The sequence below is a fragment of the Mesoplodon densirostris genome, chromosome 14 (assembly GCF_025265405.1).
Source record: "Mesoplodon densirostris isolate mMesDen1 chromosome 14, mMesDen1 primary haplotype, whole genome shotgun sequence".
Lineage (NCBI taxonomy): Eukaryota > Metazoa > Chordata > Mammalia > Artiodactyla > Ziphiidae > Mesoplodon > Mesoplodon densirostris.
The window spans coordinates 60895127-60914963 of NC_082674.1; the positions used below are offsets into that span (position 1 = coordinate 60895127).

The 19837-nt window shown below is 35.3% G+C and overlaps 1 protein-coding gene across 4 annotated transcripts in view; it reads left to right on the plus strand.

Annotated features, from left to right (window-relative positions):
- Positions 1-4721: 4721 nt before the first annotated feature.
- The window catches only part of ZNF638 (zinc finger protein 638), a 69949-nt gene continuing 54833 nt past the window's right edge, over positions 4722-19837 (plus strand). For 2 of the 4 annotated variants that reach the window (XM_060117056.1, XM_060117057.1), the window contains exons 1-5: positions 4831-6234; positions 10628-10689; positions 16789-16827; positions 17568-17860; positions 19009-19283. In XM_060117056.1, the coding sequence (XP_059973039.1) occupies positions 4921-6234; positions 10628-10689; positions 16789-16827; positions 17568-17860; positions 19009-19283 (1983 nt within the window). In that variant the 5' untranslated portion in view covers positions 4831-4920. Of the gene's footprint in view, positions 6235-10627; positions 10690-16788; positions 16828-17567; positions 17861-19008; positions 19284-19837 lie in introns of all 4 variants that reach the window. The other 2 variants (XM_060117058.1, XM_060117055.1) reach the window with 2 other exon arrangements.

Below are 19837 nucleotides of genomic sequence, written 5' to 3' on the forward strand. Positions count from 1 at the left end.
GAATTATGACTTGTGTACCTTTTGTGAGACATGAGGGGACAAAACTAAAGGTAGAAAAGAGTTGGCTGAGTGGATCTACCTATATACTAGAGGAGATTAGAAGATTGAGTACCAGTCAGACTGAGAAAAGCACGGAATGACATGTACTTTTGTATTAACTGGCCAGTGTAATACTTGCATTCTTAGGTGTGAAAGTAGATTTTATATATTTTGAGACAAACAGTTGCTCTAACACAGGGTATCAAATGAAGTATGTGGGTATATACCTAGAAAATAATGTTAATTGTAGTTTTCCCTTCATGGTAAGATTTCTTATAGAAGACTAAATTCTTTCCTGCTTGTCAAGAGGATGATTTTTCTTCTTTTCTTTCTTTTGGAGGAGGGTGTTAATGAACATGTATTGCCTTTTTTAATAATTAGAAAAAACAAAGCTATAAAATTTAAATTTTATATATCTAGAATACAGCATGGTAAGAACACCGAGAGGAGTCACAGGTTCTGCTTGTGACCTTGCCACTTAGTTCTAAGGCTTTACTTAACCTGTAAACTTGGATTCACTTGCTCACTGGGTTGTTGCAAGGCTCAGATGAGATAACGGATATCAAGTTGCTTTTTAAACAGTGAAGTGCTATAAAGTTCAAGTATGGGGTTTGATAAGTCTTTTCATTATGAATCTAATGGAGCCATTATGATCTGGCTGACTAATTTTTGATGATGCTTTTATATTTTTAGATTTCAGATTTCTTTATGAATATCTGTAAAGAAAATTAAGGATTCCCTTCTATCTGAAAGACTGTATCAAAATAGCAGGTAGTGGACATCTCAGGAATATGTTATGGGATATCACGGCGATTTTAAAAAAATCTGTTAAGCCATTTCTTCATGTCTGCCTCAAGAACTCAGTTTCTACTAGATGCTTCTAAAAGAATTTTTATGGTTGACATTTTATTGAATATTTCATTTCTTTTCAGAGTGGCATATTTTAGTTCTTGATAGGACATAGAAAAGAGTTTTTAACTGCTACTTGTCAAAGTAATAATCCTTCAGGAGTTCAGAATGTTTTGTGACCATTAGATATCCTGTTTTTGAAAACCATTAAATTTAGGAAAATAAAATGTTGATTGAAAATAGCAAATAGCGTAGTTCACACAGTAACGTTTGGTGTACCTCTTCCCCGTCCCACCCATGTACGTATGCACATGCACAAAACTAGAAGAAATTACATCAAAATATTAGTTCAGTGTTGGTAATGGTTTTCCTGATAAGCATTTCATTTACTACTTTTTATTGTTTTCTTTAACAAACATCTGTTATATCATCAGGAATAAAAATTTATTTTAAAGGGTAAGTATTATTTAATTGCAGTTGTGTTCAGAGGAGTTAATAATTAAGAACTCAGATCTCAACTCAGATTTTTCTAAGTTAGTTTAATGATTTGATGTGTTGGCTCTCTGTAAATTCCATTAGGTGAATGAACCTCTTTATGGCCAGAACTCCTAGAGTTAAGTGAAGAAGGCTTTATAATTGTTGTCTTTATTTGTTCAGTTGTTTTCCAGGTGTTAATGCCAAATTTACCCTTGTCTTCCTGGTTCTTGTTTCTTATCACATTGTTTTTAGGTTATATCAGTTTCATTCTCCAAAGACTGAGGGTTTATTTTCTTTGGTGTGGCATAACCTAATTCTTAATCAGGGGTTTCATATCAAGAGTCCTTTGCTTGTTTTGCTTAATTTTACTTTTTTCATCTCACAAATAGTTTTTTTTCCACACAGAGAAAGAGTGAAATATGAAACTGTTTAATAACTAGTAAGTCAGTTGAGTCAGGTGGGAAGGAATGATGTAGGGGAAAATGAACTAAAATGAGATTTTTTAATCTGCATGTTATTTATACATTGCCTGTTAATCATAGCAAATTAGCTGATTTTGGCTTTTGTTAGACTTTGGTGTGATAATATTAGATTAGATTGAGAAGTATGAAGTTACGGTGGTTTTATACTCTCCCACCCTCCTTTTTTGTTTTGTTAAAAATGTCATACTTAATATTTAGCACTTTAATTTTTTATTTTGGTAATGTTCAAACATGTAAAAAAGTAGAGAGGAAAGGTGATAAATCCTTTTGGACCCGTCACTCAGCTTCCACAACAAATATTTTTGCCAGTTGTGCTTCATCTAACTTCTCACTCACCAAACCCCACCCCTCACTACCACTGACATGCACCCTTTGTTTTCTAGATTATTTTAATGAAAATCCCAAATTCATCATTTCACTTGCTAGATACTTGAGTCAACTTTTGATGCTTTAAATGCCAGTGCATCAGCAAATCTATGTGGATAACTGTAGATTTTCAGTTTATAACAGCCAAGGAAAAAGTGTTAACTTTAGACTGGAGCATACTATTGTGTAGCTGGGAAGCTTCCCTTTTTCTGATCTTTTTGCATTTTGAGTTTTTTTTTTTTTTTTTTTGAGACATTGACATTAGCAGGAATTAATTGCTTCAAAACACTTTTATAAAGCACAGCTGACTTTTTGGATTGCTTTTACTTTGGGGCTTACAGAGCACCTATTATATTGTAGTTCTTCCAGGATAGGTTTTGTGTTCAAGAGGTTTAACTCTATTCTTCTGAATCTGTTAAGATAGAAAGAGGTTGTATGTGAATAGAGATAGAAATTATTTTTATGATTTCTGCTTTTACTCATCTCTTACCCTTTTTGCCCCCCTAAATTTAGCTACCCTCTGCTTTGCAGAGGCAGAGATTAAAAGATACTGATGCTTAGGAGTGAGGTTTGTCTGCCTGAAAGACCCCTGCTCAGTGGAATGAGGGGAGGGAGAGTGAAACTAACATTTAGTGGGCAGCTTATTTGTTAGACACTGTACATATTTGTATTTCATCTTAGTTCTTAACAGTAATCCATAGAGGAAGATACTTTCCTTTTTTACAGATGAGGAAACTGATGCTCTGGAGATTAAGTAGCTTGCCCAAAATCTTAATAGTAAATGGTGAATCTGGTAGAATTCAAACCCTTCTCATCTGACATATAGAGATACATTACTGGCTTAGAAATGAATTTGAACATTGCATGTATTACTGCATTTATTAGATTAATAGCTTAATGTGTGCCATAGGAGATGATCAAAGAGATTCTTGTGGGGTGGGACTTGGAAACAATCTTGAAGATTGAGTTTGATTCAGAGACCTAGGAGTATTCTAGGTAGTGAGGTATGAATAAAGTATGGAATGTGTTGAAAGTGGTCAGGAGATTGCAAATAGACCAATTTGGCTGTAGCAAAAGTTTTTCATTAAGTATTATTGGCTAGGAAAGCGTGAAAGGTAGATTGGATTAGGTTATATACTAAGTGCCAGGTTGACAAGTTTGGACACTATCTTGCGAGAAGCAGTAAAGTGGTGAAGATTTTTATGTAGAGGAGTGATAATAAAAAGTGTTTTAGGGATATTAATCAGTAACGACAGAATGAATTGGGGTGGAGGCCAGCTGTGGTATAGAGTGATGAGAGCTTGCAGTAGGGTGGTGGTGGTGGTGAAAGGAAAAAGGAAAGTATATATTAGAGACATTGACAGGAATACGCAGAATTTTATGATTAGTTAGAAATGGAGAATAAAATGTTTTTGAGCCTCATTAACTAAAGGAATTGGTGTAGAGAACAGAGGGTTGAAAATGGATAGTTTTGGGAGGAAGTTCCAAAGTCAGTAAAAACAGTAGCTAAAAGTTGGCATAAGGGAGAGAGGTTCTGGCATTTTTTTTTTCCTGTCTTCATAGATAATTTTATTAAATAGTCCTGGGGTTAATGAAGAATCACATGTCTTAACTGAAACTATATTTTGTCTTGGTCCAGAATTTTATAACTTTGTCAGAAACACGCAGTTAATAAGTTTAATCAGTTTAAAAATTTTAAATCATCCTAGCAAGCTGTTTCATCTTATTACAGTGTTTTATTCAGAAGCCTTAACCTAGGCTATTCTACATTTTAAAAAATTTGATAAACACATGTTTAGTAAGACCTTGTTATCTGAAATCTTTCTTATCCCAGTTCCCTCAAAACTCTAGAAGATACTCATAAAACTCAACTCAAACATTCATGACCTCTTCCAGAAATAAATCCTTTTATGATGCTTTTTAGCATTGTTGTAATAATGAAAAATTCTATTTTGTTTTTCTTGTTAGATTGCTTGCACTTTGGCAGGAATCATGTTTTATTTGGCTTGAAAACTCCATAATGACTGTCACATTAGACAAAAAATGTTTAATAAATTGAATGATTCTGAACTCATTCCTTTCCACTAAAATCAAAAAGAAGGGGGAAAAAGATCTATGATGATAAAGAAACAACTTCTGAGAACTTACTGACCACAGCAACTGAATGTATATTCTCACCCCATCCCCCAATGGCATGCAGGATTTGGACACTTCTAAGAAGTTTTAAAAGGAGTTGTAATTGCCGCTCAGCACCTAGGACAGCACCCAGTGCAACACAGTGTACATGAACTCTGGCTTGAGGTTTGGGGTTTGTGTTCTGGATTCGGGAAAGAAAAGAAGAGAAAGTTTTGGGGAAAGTTTAATATCCTCGTAAACACCCTAAAAGTGTATGAAATGCAGAATGGTTTCATGGCTTTGTTTCAAAATGTTTTACACTGGCTGTAGAACCCACTTCATGAAGTAGTTTGAGTTAAAATGATCTAATATTTGTGTTTTAACTTTCAGCTTTGTGTTATTCTTGGAAAATTTCGCACCACTTGTGAATTCCTTGAACCTGGGCATTGCAAACCCACTTCTGTTGGGCCCATCTCCTTTGCACTTTGCTCAGATTAAGACTCAGTTGGCGCTTCAGCAGCTGAATGCCGTTGCCTCACATAGTTCAACACCACCTTATACTTTATTAAATCAGGCTTTCTTGAAAATAGCCATGTCGAGACCCAGGTTTAATCCTCGAGGAAACTTTCCACTTCAGAGGCCACGAGCACCTAACCCTTCTGGGATGAGGCCTCCAGGACCATTTATGAGGCCTGGATCTATGGGTCTTCCAAGATTTTACCCAGCAGGGAGAGCCCGTGGGATACCACACAGATTTGCTGGCCATGAATCTTACCAGAACATGGGACCACAGAGAATGAATGTTCAGGTAACTCAACACCGAACTGATCCAAGATTGACCAAAGAAAAATTGGATTTTCATGAAGCACAACAAAAGAAGGGGAAGCCTCATGGTAGCCGGTGGGATGATGAGCCTCATATGTCTGCATCAGTGGGAGTGAAACAGAGTTCTGTAACGCAGGTTACAGAGCAGAGTCCTAAAGTACAGAGCCGCTATACAAAAGAGAGTGCCTCAAGTATCTTAGCAAGTTTTGGATTATCTAACGAAGACTTAGAAGAGCTCAGTCGCTATCCTGATGAACAACTAACTCCTGAAAATATGCCATTAATTTTGAGGGATATAAGAATGCGAAAAATGGGGCGCCGCTTACCTAATTTACCTTCTCAGAGCAGAAATAAAGAAACACTTGGTAGTGAGGCAGTTTCGAGTAATGTGATTGATTATGGGCATGCAAGCAAATATGGCTACACAGAAGATCCACTTGAAGTACGTATTTACGATCCTGAAATTCCAACTGATGAGGTCAAGAATGAATTTCGGTCACAGCCAAGCATTTCTGCATCTGTTCCCGCTCCAAATGTGATATGTAATTCTATGTTTCCTGTTGAAGATGTGTTTCGACAGATGGACTTCCCCAGTGAGTCCTCCAATAATCAGTCCTTTTTCCCAGTTGAGAGTGGAAGCAAGATGCCAGGCTTACACATTTCAGGAGGACAGTCAGTCCTTGAACCTGTAAAATCTGTCAGCCAATCCATTAGCCAGCCAGTTAACCAGACAATGAGTCAGTCTCTGATTCCTCCTTCTATGAACCAGCAACCGTTTTCATCGGAATTAATTTCAGCTGTAAGCCAACAAGATCGGATCCCACGTGAACCTGTCATTAACTCATCTAATGTACATGGATCGGGAGGAAGTAAAAAGAATTACCAGTCAGAGGCTGACATCCCTATTCAGTCTCCCTTTGGGATTGTGAAAGCATCATGGCTACCAAAGTTTTCACATGCTGATGCCCAGAAGATGAAGAGACTTCCAACTCCTTCTATGATGAATGATTATTATGCAGCGTCTCCAAGAATATTTCCACATTTGTGTTCTCTGTGTAACGTAGAATGTAGTCATTTGAAGGTGAGTGTTTTTAAAGATCACTGTATCATGATACTCAGCGCCCAAGTTTCCTCTAAATTCTCATGTATGCTGGTGTTAACTGGTCATTAAGGAAAAGGCAGAAATTTTGATTGCAACATCAACACTTAGTTATAATCTTAATAGCCTGGCCTAAGTACTGAATTGGGTGTTAGGCTTTCTGTATTCCTGTGACTGGGCACACCACATGGGTCTGTCCATTTATTTTGAGCTTCTGAGAAGTTATCCCAGAAAATGCAACATAAAATTGATATGACGTAAACCGTACTTATAAGACAATGTCACATGAGTTACCTTTATCTAAATAAGAGAATCTGTTAGTATAAAAATAAAAACGTGGAATAAAACACTTGTACTGCACACTTTTAAGAGACAGTCTATTGTAGCCTTGCATGTATCTATCGGTCTTGAGCTAAAGACAGTTAATGTTGACTTAAATATTTTCTGATTCTGTCTGAAATAGGATTTTTAGCATTTCATGAGAAGGAGCTTCCTAAAATAATCTATAGCAAAGTTGAGTCAAGATGAATTATTCGGACCAGCTGTGGGCTCAGAGCATAGATTATAGAATGATAGAACTTTAGAGAGAAGAGTCTTTAAAAAACAAAGAAGCCTTGGGTGTCTTCATGGTTAGTATAGTTAGAATGAAGTGTTTTTCAGAGGTGCCGAAGAGTAATGTAGACTCTACAGTTTGATAGTAATCATTGGTGGATTTGAGTAGAAATTTCCAAGTATGTTTTATTTACTTACATATGTTTGGAAACCACTGTTTCTTCTATTTACTAATGTGATTTGAAGATGTATATTATTCAGTACAAGTGGTCAGGAAGGAATGTACTTCCCATGGGGAAAAGGCCCATGATTGGCCTTTGATTCAAGGCCATAGCATTGGTTATATACTTTGAATAGGCTTAAAAGTCTTTCGGTGTTAATTCTCTTGTTTTTTCTCCTTCCAGTGCTGCCCTTTTATTGTCTTTCTATTACCCACTCACCAGGTTTCAGCCAACAAGAATCTGATACCTAAAACTGATGCTTTTGTCATAAAGGTTAACGCCAACAAAGGAAATCAGCATTCTACCTCATTTTAGCCATATTTGCTGAGTTCTAATAAAATAATAATTGCCTTGCCCTATCACAGGGGATAGCAATAGCAAAGTCTTGAAAAATCTCCAAATAATTCATAGCACTTAGTTAAAATCTGTAAGTAGTCCTGGCCTAAGTACTGAATTGAGTGTTAGGTCCCCTGTATTCCATTTATTTTGAACTTTCAGTTAGTCATGATAAATCCAAGAAGAATATCTTAAATGTTTTAATTTTTTATCTGGTGAATAGAAAAGGTATACATTTATTCAGTAACTATTTACTGATTACTAGTTTTGTACATGACTATATTAGGTGCTGGGATGGAAATAAAGAACTATATAAAGTTTACATGTTGTTCCTAAGCAGTTTTTACAGTCTTACTGAGGAGAAAAATTATACACCTAAAGAATTTTTAAAAAATTGGAGGGTAACAAATGGTTCATAATTAACTTGTTTAGATATGCTGTAGGGGGAGAGATGTTTAATATTTCTATCTTGATTGCAGATTTATATCAGTTGAGGCTAGCATTATCAATTTACTGACACTTGTATATTTAGCAGTATGTAATTAGAAAGTATAATATACTTTCTGACATCAGAAGACTTCTGTATTCTAGTTAAAGAAGACTAATTGAGTGACTACTGCACTAAGTCTGGATTAGAGTGGTCTGGGAGGGAAAACTTCATGGAGTAGGTTGAAGATGGGTCTTGAATGATGAGTAGGCTTAGATATACCCAGGGAAGGAGGGATGACATTTCAGATAGGAGCAACAGCAGTAAGTTTGAGGGGCCTTGAAAAGCTAGCCTAAGGAGTTTAGACTTGGGGTGAGAGGCATTAGGAAGCTAATTAAGGTTCTTGATACGTGAAGTAACACATTAAAAATGTATTTCAGGGAGATAAATCTGACATGGGTACAAGATGAATAGAAATGAGAAGAGAAGGTAGGGCACCTAATTCGAGAGTTCCCTGGTTATTCAAGTGTAAGTTGGTGAAAGTATGGATTACTATGATAAAAGTAAAAATTAGAGAGGAAAAGAAATCATTTAATGATTATTAGAATTCACAGAGATTGATTGCCATTTTAAATGAACAGATACCTTTTAATAGTCAGAACAACACAATGGATCTAACTAATGAATTCTTCACTACTGGATGACAAATGATAGGGATTTGTGAACACGGACTTAGCTAGTACAAACTACCTCTCTTGTTTCTGTGATATATCTTGCTGCCTTGTAAGTGTGCGTGTATTTGACATTATAAATATGTAACCAATAAATATAAATTACCAACTGCAAATTTTTTCTTGCTAAGTAATATCTGACAGTATGTTCCCCATCTCTGAGTCTTTAAAACTATAGCCTGAAAAAGACAACAAGAAACTGTGAAATTATTTTTTTTCTAAATTGGGTTTCAGACAGAGGAGGAGCCGACCTTAGTTTAGAAGTTACGTCTTTTTGACTGTCACAGTTGGTTTAGAAGCCATGTCTTTTTGACTGAAATAATTCAGTTTGGGAAAATACTGACAGAAGATTTTTGAAATAGTTGGTGGGTAGAGAGTGAGCTCTGATATGGGTAGGTATTTTCACAGTTTGATTCTGGGCCCACTCCAGTCCTTGTAGCATCTCCTGCTTAGTAGATAATTATCACTTTTTCTCTGGAGAGGAGTACTGCTCTTGGACACTTGTCTTACTGGAGAGTCTAGAAATTGGGGTGGTGTACATATATTTATTGAGCTTAAAAGCGAGTGATGTCAGTGAGTAAAGCGGGCCTGTTAAAAGGGTGTGTGTGTGTGTGTGTGTGTGTGTGTGTGTGTGTGTGTAGAACTGGAGAGAGTATGCCTTAAGTAAGTTAGCTGTCAGCATCACCTGATGGTTGCTATATCAAATACATGTCTAGTATTAATTACATCTTCATATTTTTTCAAGAAAAGCTGGAAATCTCTGGATTTTTAAATATCGGCAACTTATTCAAATAAAACACTTTATGGTCCAAATAAATCATGCCCAACTTGATACCTGCCAGTGTGTCTGATGTAAACAATATCCAGTTAATGTCCAAGACATGGGTTTAACAGTACTAAAGACTCTTAACTGCCAATCTCTTCTAGCTTTCTAAATATTTGTATCACTGAGCAGGATATACAGACATTTCTTTTTTGCAATCTACAATGAGTTTCATGGTTTAATGAAATAATTTAGGGTTTGTCATAACCTGCTGCTGAGCATTGCAAATAGCATGCACTTATTTTCAAATAGTTCTCGACAAGGCAGATTCCAAAATTAGTGTCAACTGTTGTTTTTAACTCTGGATATTTCTAGTTCGTCTTTGGCAATGACAAACTAAAATGTTTTTGAAATGGAAATGAGTAACATTTTCCTCAAGGAAAGCATTAAAATATGGAACTGTTCAGTAAGTTTTCTGCCTTTCCAAATGTTGGAGAAACAATAAAACATTGAGTAATATACACATTGCTTTTAACTAACTGTTTCATTTGGGAGACTGTATCTTTGAAAACTGTATTGCCTTTAAAAAAAAAAATCAGATGTATCTTCCAGGAGCTTTTTATGGATACGGAATGTAACTTTAGGGCAGCTTTGTGACACATGAAGTTATGTATAAGAAAGCATTTTGTTCATTGTAAAGCTCTATATGTAAGGGATATTATGTCTTTGAAATGATGTTACTTTGCATTATATCCTGAAAATAAATTAGATTTGATCAGCAGCATTTTTTCATATTTTTACTAGTCTTATCCTTTGCCAATACGTAGTGAGTACCTTGTTTGGAATAGTATTAGCCTAAGAGGTAGGATTTTTTGTTGTTAATGTTGTTAGCTTCAATTTTAGAGTTGTAAGGCATTGAGACTGTATTTTACAGACTGTGTTTTAGACTATATTTTATAGAATGATACCATTCTATTTATAGAGTTTTTGGTGTTCTCTGTAGTAGTGTTTTATATTTGAGATGAGCTATTTCTGATCCATGCTTTTATTTTCTCCAAGTTTACATGTATATTTGACTTCAAAACGAGTATCCGTGGGTATGATTTTAAAAATGTTTTCTATACTAAAATGTTTTAAAATGGTATCAGTGAGTTGGTATTAAGTGCTTTTGTTTGGAGGCCTTTTATTTTTGTTTGTGAAAATTTTATTGTAGCCAAATGGTATTTATAACTAGATTTGGTTAATTTTTGATAAAACAAAGTATGCTGTGTCACGTTAAAAAGCCTAATTTCATTAGTCAAATAAGGGATGTTCTAATTTGTGCACTTTTCTCCTTTTACAATAGGATTGGATTCAGCATCAAAATACATCTACTCATATAGAGAGCTGCCGACAGTTACGTCAACAGTAAGAACAATTTTTTCCTTTTTTATAAGTAGCAAATTTACAAAATAAATAATGTTTCAGGTATGACTGCTTAATACCTTTAGTGTGGTACTTTGGAGAAAAAATTTTTTTAGAAAGCTATTGTCTATTTGAAATATTCATATAAAAATATATTTAATCTTTTTCCCAAAGGAGAGAATTAAATATGATCCTTTCTTCTGACTCCTTCCTAATTTAATCCCAGTAGGTAACTTTAGTATCATTCGTTCATTCCTGCTGGCATGCCTTCCCTTGGGACGGTTTATCTTTTTCAGAGCACATAGTCTACCCTTCTCCTATACTTCTTCCCCCTCATCCCCACCCCTTTCCCAAAGGATAAAAAACTAAAAACCACCCAAACCAAACACTAGTCTTTAATTTCAGGTCTAAACCTCTCCTGGTTTAGAACCTATATTCAGAAAAAACCTTAAGTAGGAGATGAACAGGCTAGATATGGTGCTTCCTCAACATTGGTTCTTCAATTCGTTGACCTTTTCCTTTTTTAAGACAGGGCACCTATGAAGGTGAAAAGTGTGATATTAACAGTATTCTCTAATATCACCTGGAGTTACATAAAATTGTGCTCCTTTTAACATCATTAAATATGCTGATATAGTTGTGTGTCAAATTCCTGGTCACTACACTGATGATAATAACATGTTCTTGAGCAAATGGATTTGTGGCAGCTGTTTTGGTGTTTTGTTGTTCTTTATGAAAATATCAACAAAATTTTTTGAGATTATTCAGGACTCTTCTAGTCATATGTGATAAACCTAACTCAGACTAGTTTTTTAAAGTAAGGAAATTTATTAGCTCATTTAACTGGGAAGCTTAAGGAGTATTTCTAGTTTCAGGAACAGCTGAATTAGATGCTCAAACAAAAATCAGAGTGTCAGAAATATTTTCGTTTCTTGGCTGTTCTCTTCTGCTTTAGCCTCAGGAGAAAGGCACACTTTTCTCCACAAAGCGAAGTGACCCCCTTAGTTCCAGACTTAAGCGATATGTATAGCTAGCAATTCCAGGAGTTAAAAAATAAATAAAAACACTTCTTTCCTCATAAATTCTGCAGAAGTCCTTGGTTTGACTCTTTTGGTTCACTGTGGGTTGGTTGTCTATCTCTAAACCAGTTATAATGGTTGCAGGAATAGGGTACTGTACCTCGGTTGGTGTCATGTGTTAAGTGTGATATAAGCCCTACCTTAATTGTATAGACTAATAGTAGAGTTGCTTACCTGTATAGATGTGTGCACATAAACATCGGTTATCATGCGTAGATAATTTGTTACTTGAATTGGATAGGCCTTACTGCCACTTAAGTGGAAGATCTCTCCTAAGCCACAAATTTTCCCACAGATACCCAATGGGATGTCTCATTTTTATGAAGGTAAGGTATTTAGGTGGGAGTTAGTTAGTTGCTGTAGGTAGGCATTAATGCTAGTAAGAGGATTCTGGCTACATGCACTGCCATTAATTTACTACATCAAATGGCATTTATACCTATTTAAAGACTTCTGTGTAGATAAGCCTTTTTTTTTTTTTAATGCACACAGGACCCCGATTTTTTGTTTTTATATATATTTTTATTTTTGGCTGCATTGGGTCTTTGTTGTGTGTGGGCGCTCTCTAGTTGTGGCGAGCGGGGGGCTGCTCTTCATGGCGGTGCGTGGGCTTCTCATTGTGCTGGCTTCTTTTGCTGCGGAGCACGGGCTCTATGCATGTGGGCTTCAGTAGTTGTGGCTCATGGGCTCTAGAGCGCAGGCTCAGTAGTTGTGGCCCATGGGCTCTAGAGCACAGGCTCAGTAGTTGTGGCACACGAGCTTAGTTGCTCCGCGGCATGTGGGATCTTCCCGGACCATGACTCGAACCCATGTCTCCTGCATTAGCAGGCGGATTCTTAACCACTGTGCCACCAGGGAAGTCTCCAGGATGCTTTTAAAGCATGTGCTTTCCATGCCTGCTACTTCATTGCTTGTTTTACATTTTTATCTTTTTCAGGTTACATGCTCTTGAATAGTTTCTTTATGGCTTTCTGTCTATTGCAAAAAAAAATTTAACAAATATGTTAGATTTGATTAGGTGCTTTGGATCTTTCCATGGCAAAATATATGCTACTTCATTCTTTTTTTTTTTTTTTAAGCTGCATTGTGTTTCTAAACCTTAATCTGTTCAGTCATTCCTCTGCTGATGTATATTTAGGTTCTTATTCCTTTTCTTAAGGCTGATTATCTCTTCTCTCTCTTTGTCTTGGATCTTTCTGGATTATGACATAAGAGTATTGGTTAACTTGAGAAAAGATACAGTGCATTAAAGTTTTAGTATTAAAAATAATAAATAATAAGAGCTGTATGCTTGTGTGCTGGGCGTTCTTCTAAGTGCTTTACACAGTGTCTTTAATCTTCAGAGCAACCTTATGAGATATATGTATAATGATTATTTGTGATTTTACCAGTGGGGAAACTGAGAGGCAACTTCCCTACTATAAAACAGCAAATAATTGGCACAACTAATCTGTCTAACTCATGGATCTTCGCTCCTTTTTTTCTCTCAACATTTTATTTTGAAAAGTTTCTAAGCCGCAAAAAAGTTGAAGGGATAATAAACATTCATATAGTCTTTGTCTTTATTAACCAATTATTAACATTCGACATATCTATTATATCTTTATATGCACATTTAATATTATAGTTTTTGAAAACTACTTGAAAATAAATTACAGACATTATGACACTTTACTCCTTAATTCAACCTCTGTCTTTTAAGGATAAGGAAATTTTTCTGCAATGGTTGTCTGTTATTACCACAGTATAGCACAGTGATTAACAATGATTTCATAATGCCTTCCAATACATAGAAGAAGTTCAAATTTTCCCATTTGTTTCCAAAATGCCTTTATAACTATCTTTGCCTACCCCGCCCCTAACACTTTTTTTTAGCATTAATTTTTTTTATTGGAGTATAGTTGCTTTACAATATTGTGTTAGTTTCCACTGTACAGCAAAGTGAATCAGCTGTATGTATAGACATATCCCGTCTTTTTTTGGATTTCCTTCTCATTTAGGTCACAACAGAGCATTGAGTAGAGTTCCCTGTGCTATACAGTAGTTTCTCACTAGTTATCTATTTTATACATGGTATCAATAGTGTATGTATGTCAATCCCAATATCCTTTTGAGGAGGATATTTTCACAATGGTTGACTGCTGAAATGTCCACAAAAGTTGTCTTAGAATATTCCACATTCTGCACCTTTCTGGGTTTTTTTCCTCTTCATTAAATTCAGGTTGAACATTTTTGTCAGAAAAACTTTATAGGTGATGTGTATACTTATTGCATCACATTGGGATACAGATAATGTCGTTTACTTAGGTCCTTGTTCTTAACCATTATGTTTATATCGCTTATGTATCATGCTTCTGAAACACATTTTAAAAAACTAGTTAGTACCAAACGTAAAATAGATAGCTAGTGGGAAGCAGCCGCATAGCACAGGGAGATCAGCTCAGTGCTTTGTGACCACCTAGCGGGGTGGGATAGGGAGGGTGGGAGGGAGGGAGACGCAAGAGGGAAGAGATACGAGGATATATGTATATGTATAACTGATGGACTTAGTTATAAAGCAGAAACTAACACTGCTGTAAAGCAATTACACTCCAATAAAGATGTTTTAAAAAACCCACAAAAACTAGTTAGGCAATATACAGGCAGTCCAAACTCTATTTGCAGAATAGTATGTATGCTTTATCTTTCTGCTCTGGGCAGCAGAGACAAGAATATGTATTCTAGCAGTTAACCTAGATCTGAAACATCATTTCACATCTGAAACATCGTTACCCACTCTTGAACTGGAAAGCTCTGGAAATTTAATGACTTCTGTGTGTCGACAACCAGCTATATTTCCAGCATTGTACATAAGAGAAAGCTAAGGCTTACTCATAGTAAGTAACTGGCTTTCAGATACATGGCCATTAAGTGGCATACCTACACTTACACCCAGCTTTGTTTGATTCCAAAGGTCTTGCTTTAGTTTTTTTTTTTTTTTTTCTTTTGGCCGTACCACATGGCTTGTGGGATCTCAGTTCCCCTACCAGGGATTGAACCCAGGCCCCAGCAGTGAAAGTGCCAAATCTTAACCAGGAGACCACCAGGGAACTCCCAAAGGTCTTGCTTTTCAACACAGTAACATGAGACCAGAAATGTATCTTCTTATATGGTACAGAGTAACAAAAGTTTTTTAAAATGTAGTAGTAGATGAAACAAAATTGTTCATGTTTTAACAATTGTTGATGCTGGGTGATAGATACATTGGATTGAAGTTAAGTTTTTTTGCCTTCATAGTTTGTCACATTATAGTTGTAAGATGCATCGTGTCTGCTCTTAAAGCAGGAAGAAGTGGGCAGAAGCTTTCTCAGAAGTCTGCCAGTGGTTTTGCACCTATGTCTGTCTCATTGGTTTGAACCTATCACTGGCTATCTTCTAAGGAGGCTGGGAAAGCAAATATTTAGCTTTTTTAAGCCTTTGTTGTGGAGGCAGGCATGGGAAAAGAGAGTTGAGAATTGCTTTTGAGTTAACCTGCTAACAATGTCTGAGACAAATATCAACAAATAAAAACCACTTTACTTTTAGTAAGGTTTTGACCTCACTTTATTTTCTTGCCAGGTGACTTGTTGAGTCTGCTGCCTTCATTTCCTTACCTGGTTCTCCTCTTGGTTACTGAAATTGTATTTTTGAACATCAGTGATTCAATAATTTAATTTAATCACCATTTCCAGTTAACTTTTAAGAGTCCAGAAAATCTAGAAAAGATGAGGATAAAGATGTCTTTTTTTTTTTTTTTGCTTCTATGATGTTACTCTTCCTACTTTTTCTTTCTGTAATTAACCCTTAATCTCTTTCATTGGTGTATCTTTGTCTGCTTTACTCTTAAGTGTTAGTGTGCATAAGATTCTGTCCTCAGTCCTCTTTTTTCCCCACAAACTCTATTCTCTGTTTATCTCACTCATTCTTAGTAGTATAGCTGATGCCTGATTTCTAAATATCCCAGCCCTCATCTTTTTTTTAACCCAGATATTTATTTCCAGTTGTTCTGAAAACATTCTATGTTCCCTTCATTTCAGAAATGTTTATTGTTCCCCGTTGCCTTTTACTTATGTGCAGCCTCCTTAACCTGATTTCAAGGACGTTCATAGTCTGCCTCTCAGCTGCCTTTCCAGGTTTTCCCCCTCATAATTGCTTTTCATCACTTCCATCCTGCAGCCGTACCAGTTCCTGGAATAGAACACACGTTTTGCCTCCAATGCTTCTTTTATGTATCACCACTGTATGAAACCTAACCTGATCCATGCCTATTAACAGACCTTTCGCCACATGGCTTGTGGGATCTTAGTTCCCCTGAAAAGCAACCTTTTTCTTTGAATTCTTCCCTGAATCCTCCCACTAGATCCTCTCTTGAGGAGCACTTGGTACAGTGTAAGGGGCACTATTCATGTCTTATTCTGTAGAGTGGTGTCCCCTGGAGTTCTGCAAAGTGGGTGAACTGTCTTTAACCCCTACCTAAGCTTGTGTTTTATACCTCTTCTATACCTCTCAACACTTCTATGTGTACTGCTTGTTTTACCTAAATAAACGTCGAGGCCTTTGAAGTATAGGGAATGTGTTTCTTTTCCCTGAATTGCCTAATACCTTATTTATTGAATTAGACACTCAAAATATTTTACTTTGAAGAAAATATTCATATTTTAATATACTAATAAATCACTGTGTTAACTTTGGTTTTTTATCTTTTTTAAATCTTTTTAAAAATATTTTTTAAATTTTAAAAATTTTTTAAAAATTTTTTTGTTTTTAAAATTTTTAAAATTTTTATTTATTTATTTGTTGCACCACATGGCTTGTGGGATCTTAGTTCCCTAGCGAGGGACTGAACCCGTGCCCTTAGCAACGAAGCACGGAGTCCTAACCACTGGTCCGCCAGGGAATTCCCTTAACTTTGGTTTTGAACAGTCCTCTTGATATATTGCAGGGAAAGATTGAGCCTTATAATCTTATTTTAACTGTTCATTAATATTGTTTATTCTCAAAATAGGTATCCCGATTGGAATCCTGAGATCCTCCCATCAAGAAGGTAGTTATTTTTTTTAATAGTGGTATTATTGAAATTTGATTTTCTTTTAAAAGTAAACAAGTACTTTTTTTTTAAGGTACTGTTTTGAATAGAGTCCTGTTTTGACCATTTTTACTTTTAAACAATAGGCAAATGCAACCATCTCAATGAATCTTTCTTTAATTACCCCAGTTTCAGTGTGATAGCTCCCATCTGTGAACTTTTTTTTTTTTTAAGTCTGTTCTGAAAATACTTTGTACTTTTATTATTATTTTATGTTTGTGGGATCTTAGATTTGAAGGCTGGGAATGGGGTTCCCGGTTCAATGTGTAGGTACACAAGTACAACAGTCAAAGAAATATTTGTGGATGGCATAATGTTTCAGGAAAAATTGTTGAAAAACATTTGTTTATGTAAGTCATTTCCTAAATTCTTCATGTAATATAATACTTTCAAAACATAATTGGATATAATAGTGGTATAGGAAAACTGCAAGAAATGGATGATGATATTCTTTTGTAAATTAACAAAACAGAGGAATCTAAGCAATGAGAGAGGTGATCATCTGCTCTGATTGTTTCTTACTCATCTACAAGGCTGAATTGCATCATGTCAAACAGGTTTTTGCTTTACGTAAATACATGGTATCAGAATTTGGCATTGTTAATAGTCTGTTTTTAAGAAGATAAATCTGTCACTTAATATAGATTTAAATTTATGTTAAATTGATGAATCTTGTGTTTTTTTCCTGCACTTTGTAGAAATGAAGGCAATAGAAAAGAAAACGAAACTCCAAGAAGACGATCTCATTCTCCCAGTCCTAGACATTCTAGGAGATCAAGCTCAAGTCACAGATTCCGTCGATCCCGAAGCCCAATACGTTATATATACAGACCAAGAAGTCGAAGTCCAAGAATTTGCCATCGTTTCGTTCCTAGATACAGATCCAGATCCCGTTCACCGTATCGAATGAGAAATCCATTTAGAGCTAGTCCAAAATGCTATCGATCAGTTAGCCCCGAAAGGACATCAAGGAGATCAGTGAGATCATCAGGTACACTTATGGTTGTGAATAATAAGTACTTATTTTGACAAATTTTTTTAGTTTTTTTGTTTGTTTGAATTTTTTATTTCTATTAAGCTTGAAATGGTGACTTATATACTACCATCAAGATTTTTTTAAATGTTGACATTTTGAGGTATTTGGCTCAGCTCTTTTTAAAACTTTCAAGGTTTTTAAGAAATGGAATGTTCTACTTTATTAAATTTTAGAATTTCTATATGAAATCCAACCGACATCCCAACCTATTTCCTTCTTCTTCCCTTTATTATGTATCAGAAGAAGTGTGGGAGACTGTATCTATCCACCCAACATCAAACTTAAAAACCAAGGATATACAAACATCTTAGTTTGCTTTAGTAATTGATTATAGACTTGTCTTCGGTGAATTAATTTAAAACATTTCAAAAATTATTCATATTTTCAACCTGTGTCTTTGTATTGGTTTAGTGACCTTTCTGAAAATAGCTCTTACATAATTCTTTTCTGAGATCTTTGCAGAGGTCTGTGAGGTCTTTCCTTTTCCAACTACATGTCTTTGTGAAGCTGGATTTTTCTTTAAATATTTCAGCTGAAATAATGTATCCAGCAGATTGGATGCAGAAGCAGATACGAGAATTCAGACTTTTTTTAAGCCCAACATTAAAGTGTTTGGAAAATATACAGTGGTGCTACTCATCTAACTAATTTTTTTTTGAAGTTAAAGTTTTTTATAAAAATATATTATTATATTAACATAGGAGTTTATTATTATTAAATGAATTAATATTTTAAAAATTCTATTTTAGTTTCTTATATGGTAAACACTGATAAATTGAACACAAACAAAAGCTCTTTGGAGTCCTCTATTTTTAATAGTATAAAGGGGTACTGAAACCAAAAGTTGGAGTACCACTGGTATAAGAGAAGCTCACTGAATAAGGGATCTTCATGTTTTTACATCTTCACTTTTGAGTGAAGAATTAAAGAATAATAATTTTGTGTGTGTGTGTGTTTGCCACCTGTTTGGCCTAACAGTAGCTCAATGTGATAAATATCTGGACAGTTGAGAGATGATTCTTTTTGTTTTTTTATAATGTGATGAGATGTTTCCTACCTTAAGTTCTTTTCAGTTGAAGTAGTATTTATGTCCTTTTTACTAGACAGAAAAAAAGCATTAGAAGATGTAATACAACGGTCTGGGCATGGGTCAGAATTCAGTAAACAGAAACATCTTGAAGCAGTTGATAAAGGACACTCACCAGCACAAAAACTTAAAACTGTCAGTGGAGCAAGGCTGTCAGTTAAATCTACGAGCTCTACAAAGAGTGATTCAAATATAGGACATTGTACTCGTTACAAATCAAAGAATCTTGAAGATGACACCTCACCAGAAAGTAAACAGGTGTCTGATAAAGCTGTTTCTCTACAACGTAAGGTCAGTGGTTCTTTGTTACTGGAAGTGTGTGCATACATTTGTTAATATGACAAAGAGAAAACAAAGTTTTCAGAATTTTTAATTTTCATATTTCCAAAAGTTTGAAATTGTGACTTGTTGTATTGATATGGAATATTTATTGGTTTCTCCTGAATATAATAAAAGTCCAATAATTAAAGTCCTGTAGATTACAAATCCTAGAGGTTTGGCATTTGATACGTCAAAAGTGAGAACATTTTGACGGTTTGGTGTTTTTGGCTAACCACACAAAAACAGATCCTTGTGATAAGTTTTGCTCCCTGATTGGGGAAATGGATGTAATCAGCAGCATTAATGAGGTTTTATAATCTTTGTTAGTAAGTTATTAGTGAGTCTCTGCTGAGAATTGGTCATTTTTAATCTGTTTTGTACTTTTTGCAGTACAGTTCATAAGTTAAATACTTCATTGTCCAGTGTAGAATGCTAGTCTCTTTTCTGAGTACTAACTTATTGGTGTATTATGATGGTATTGCTTTATTGTATATGTTAATGAAATTACTATTATAGCAGATAAT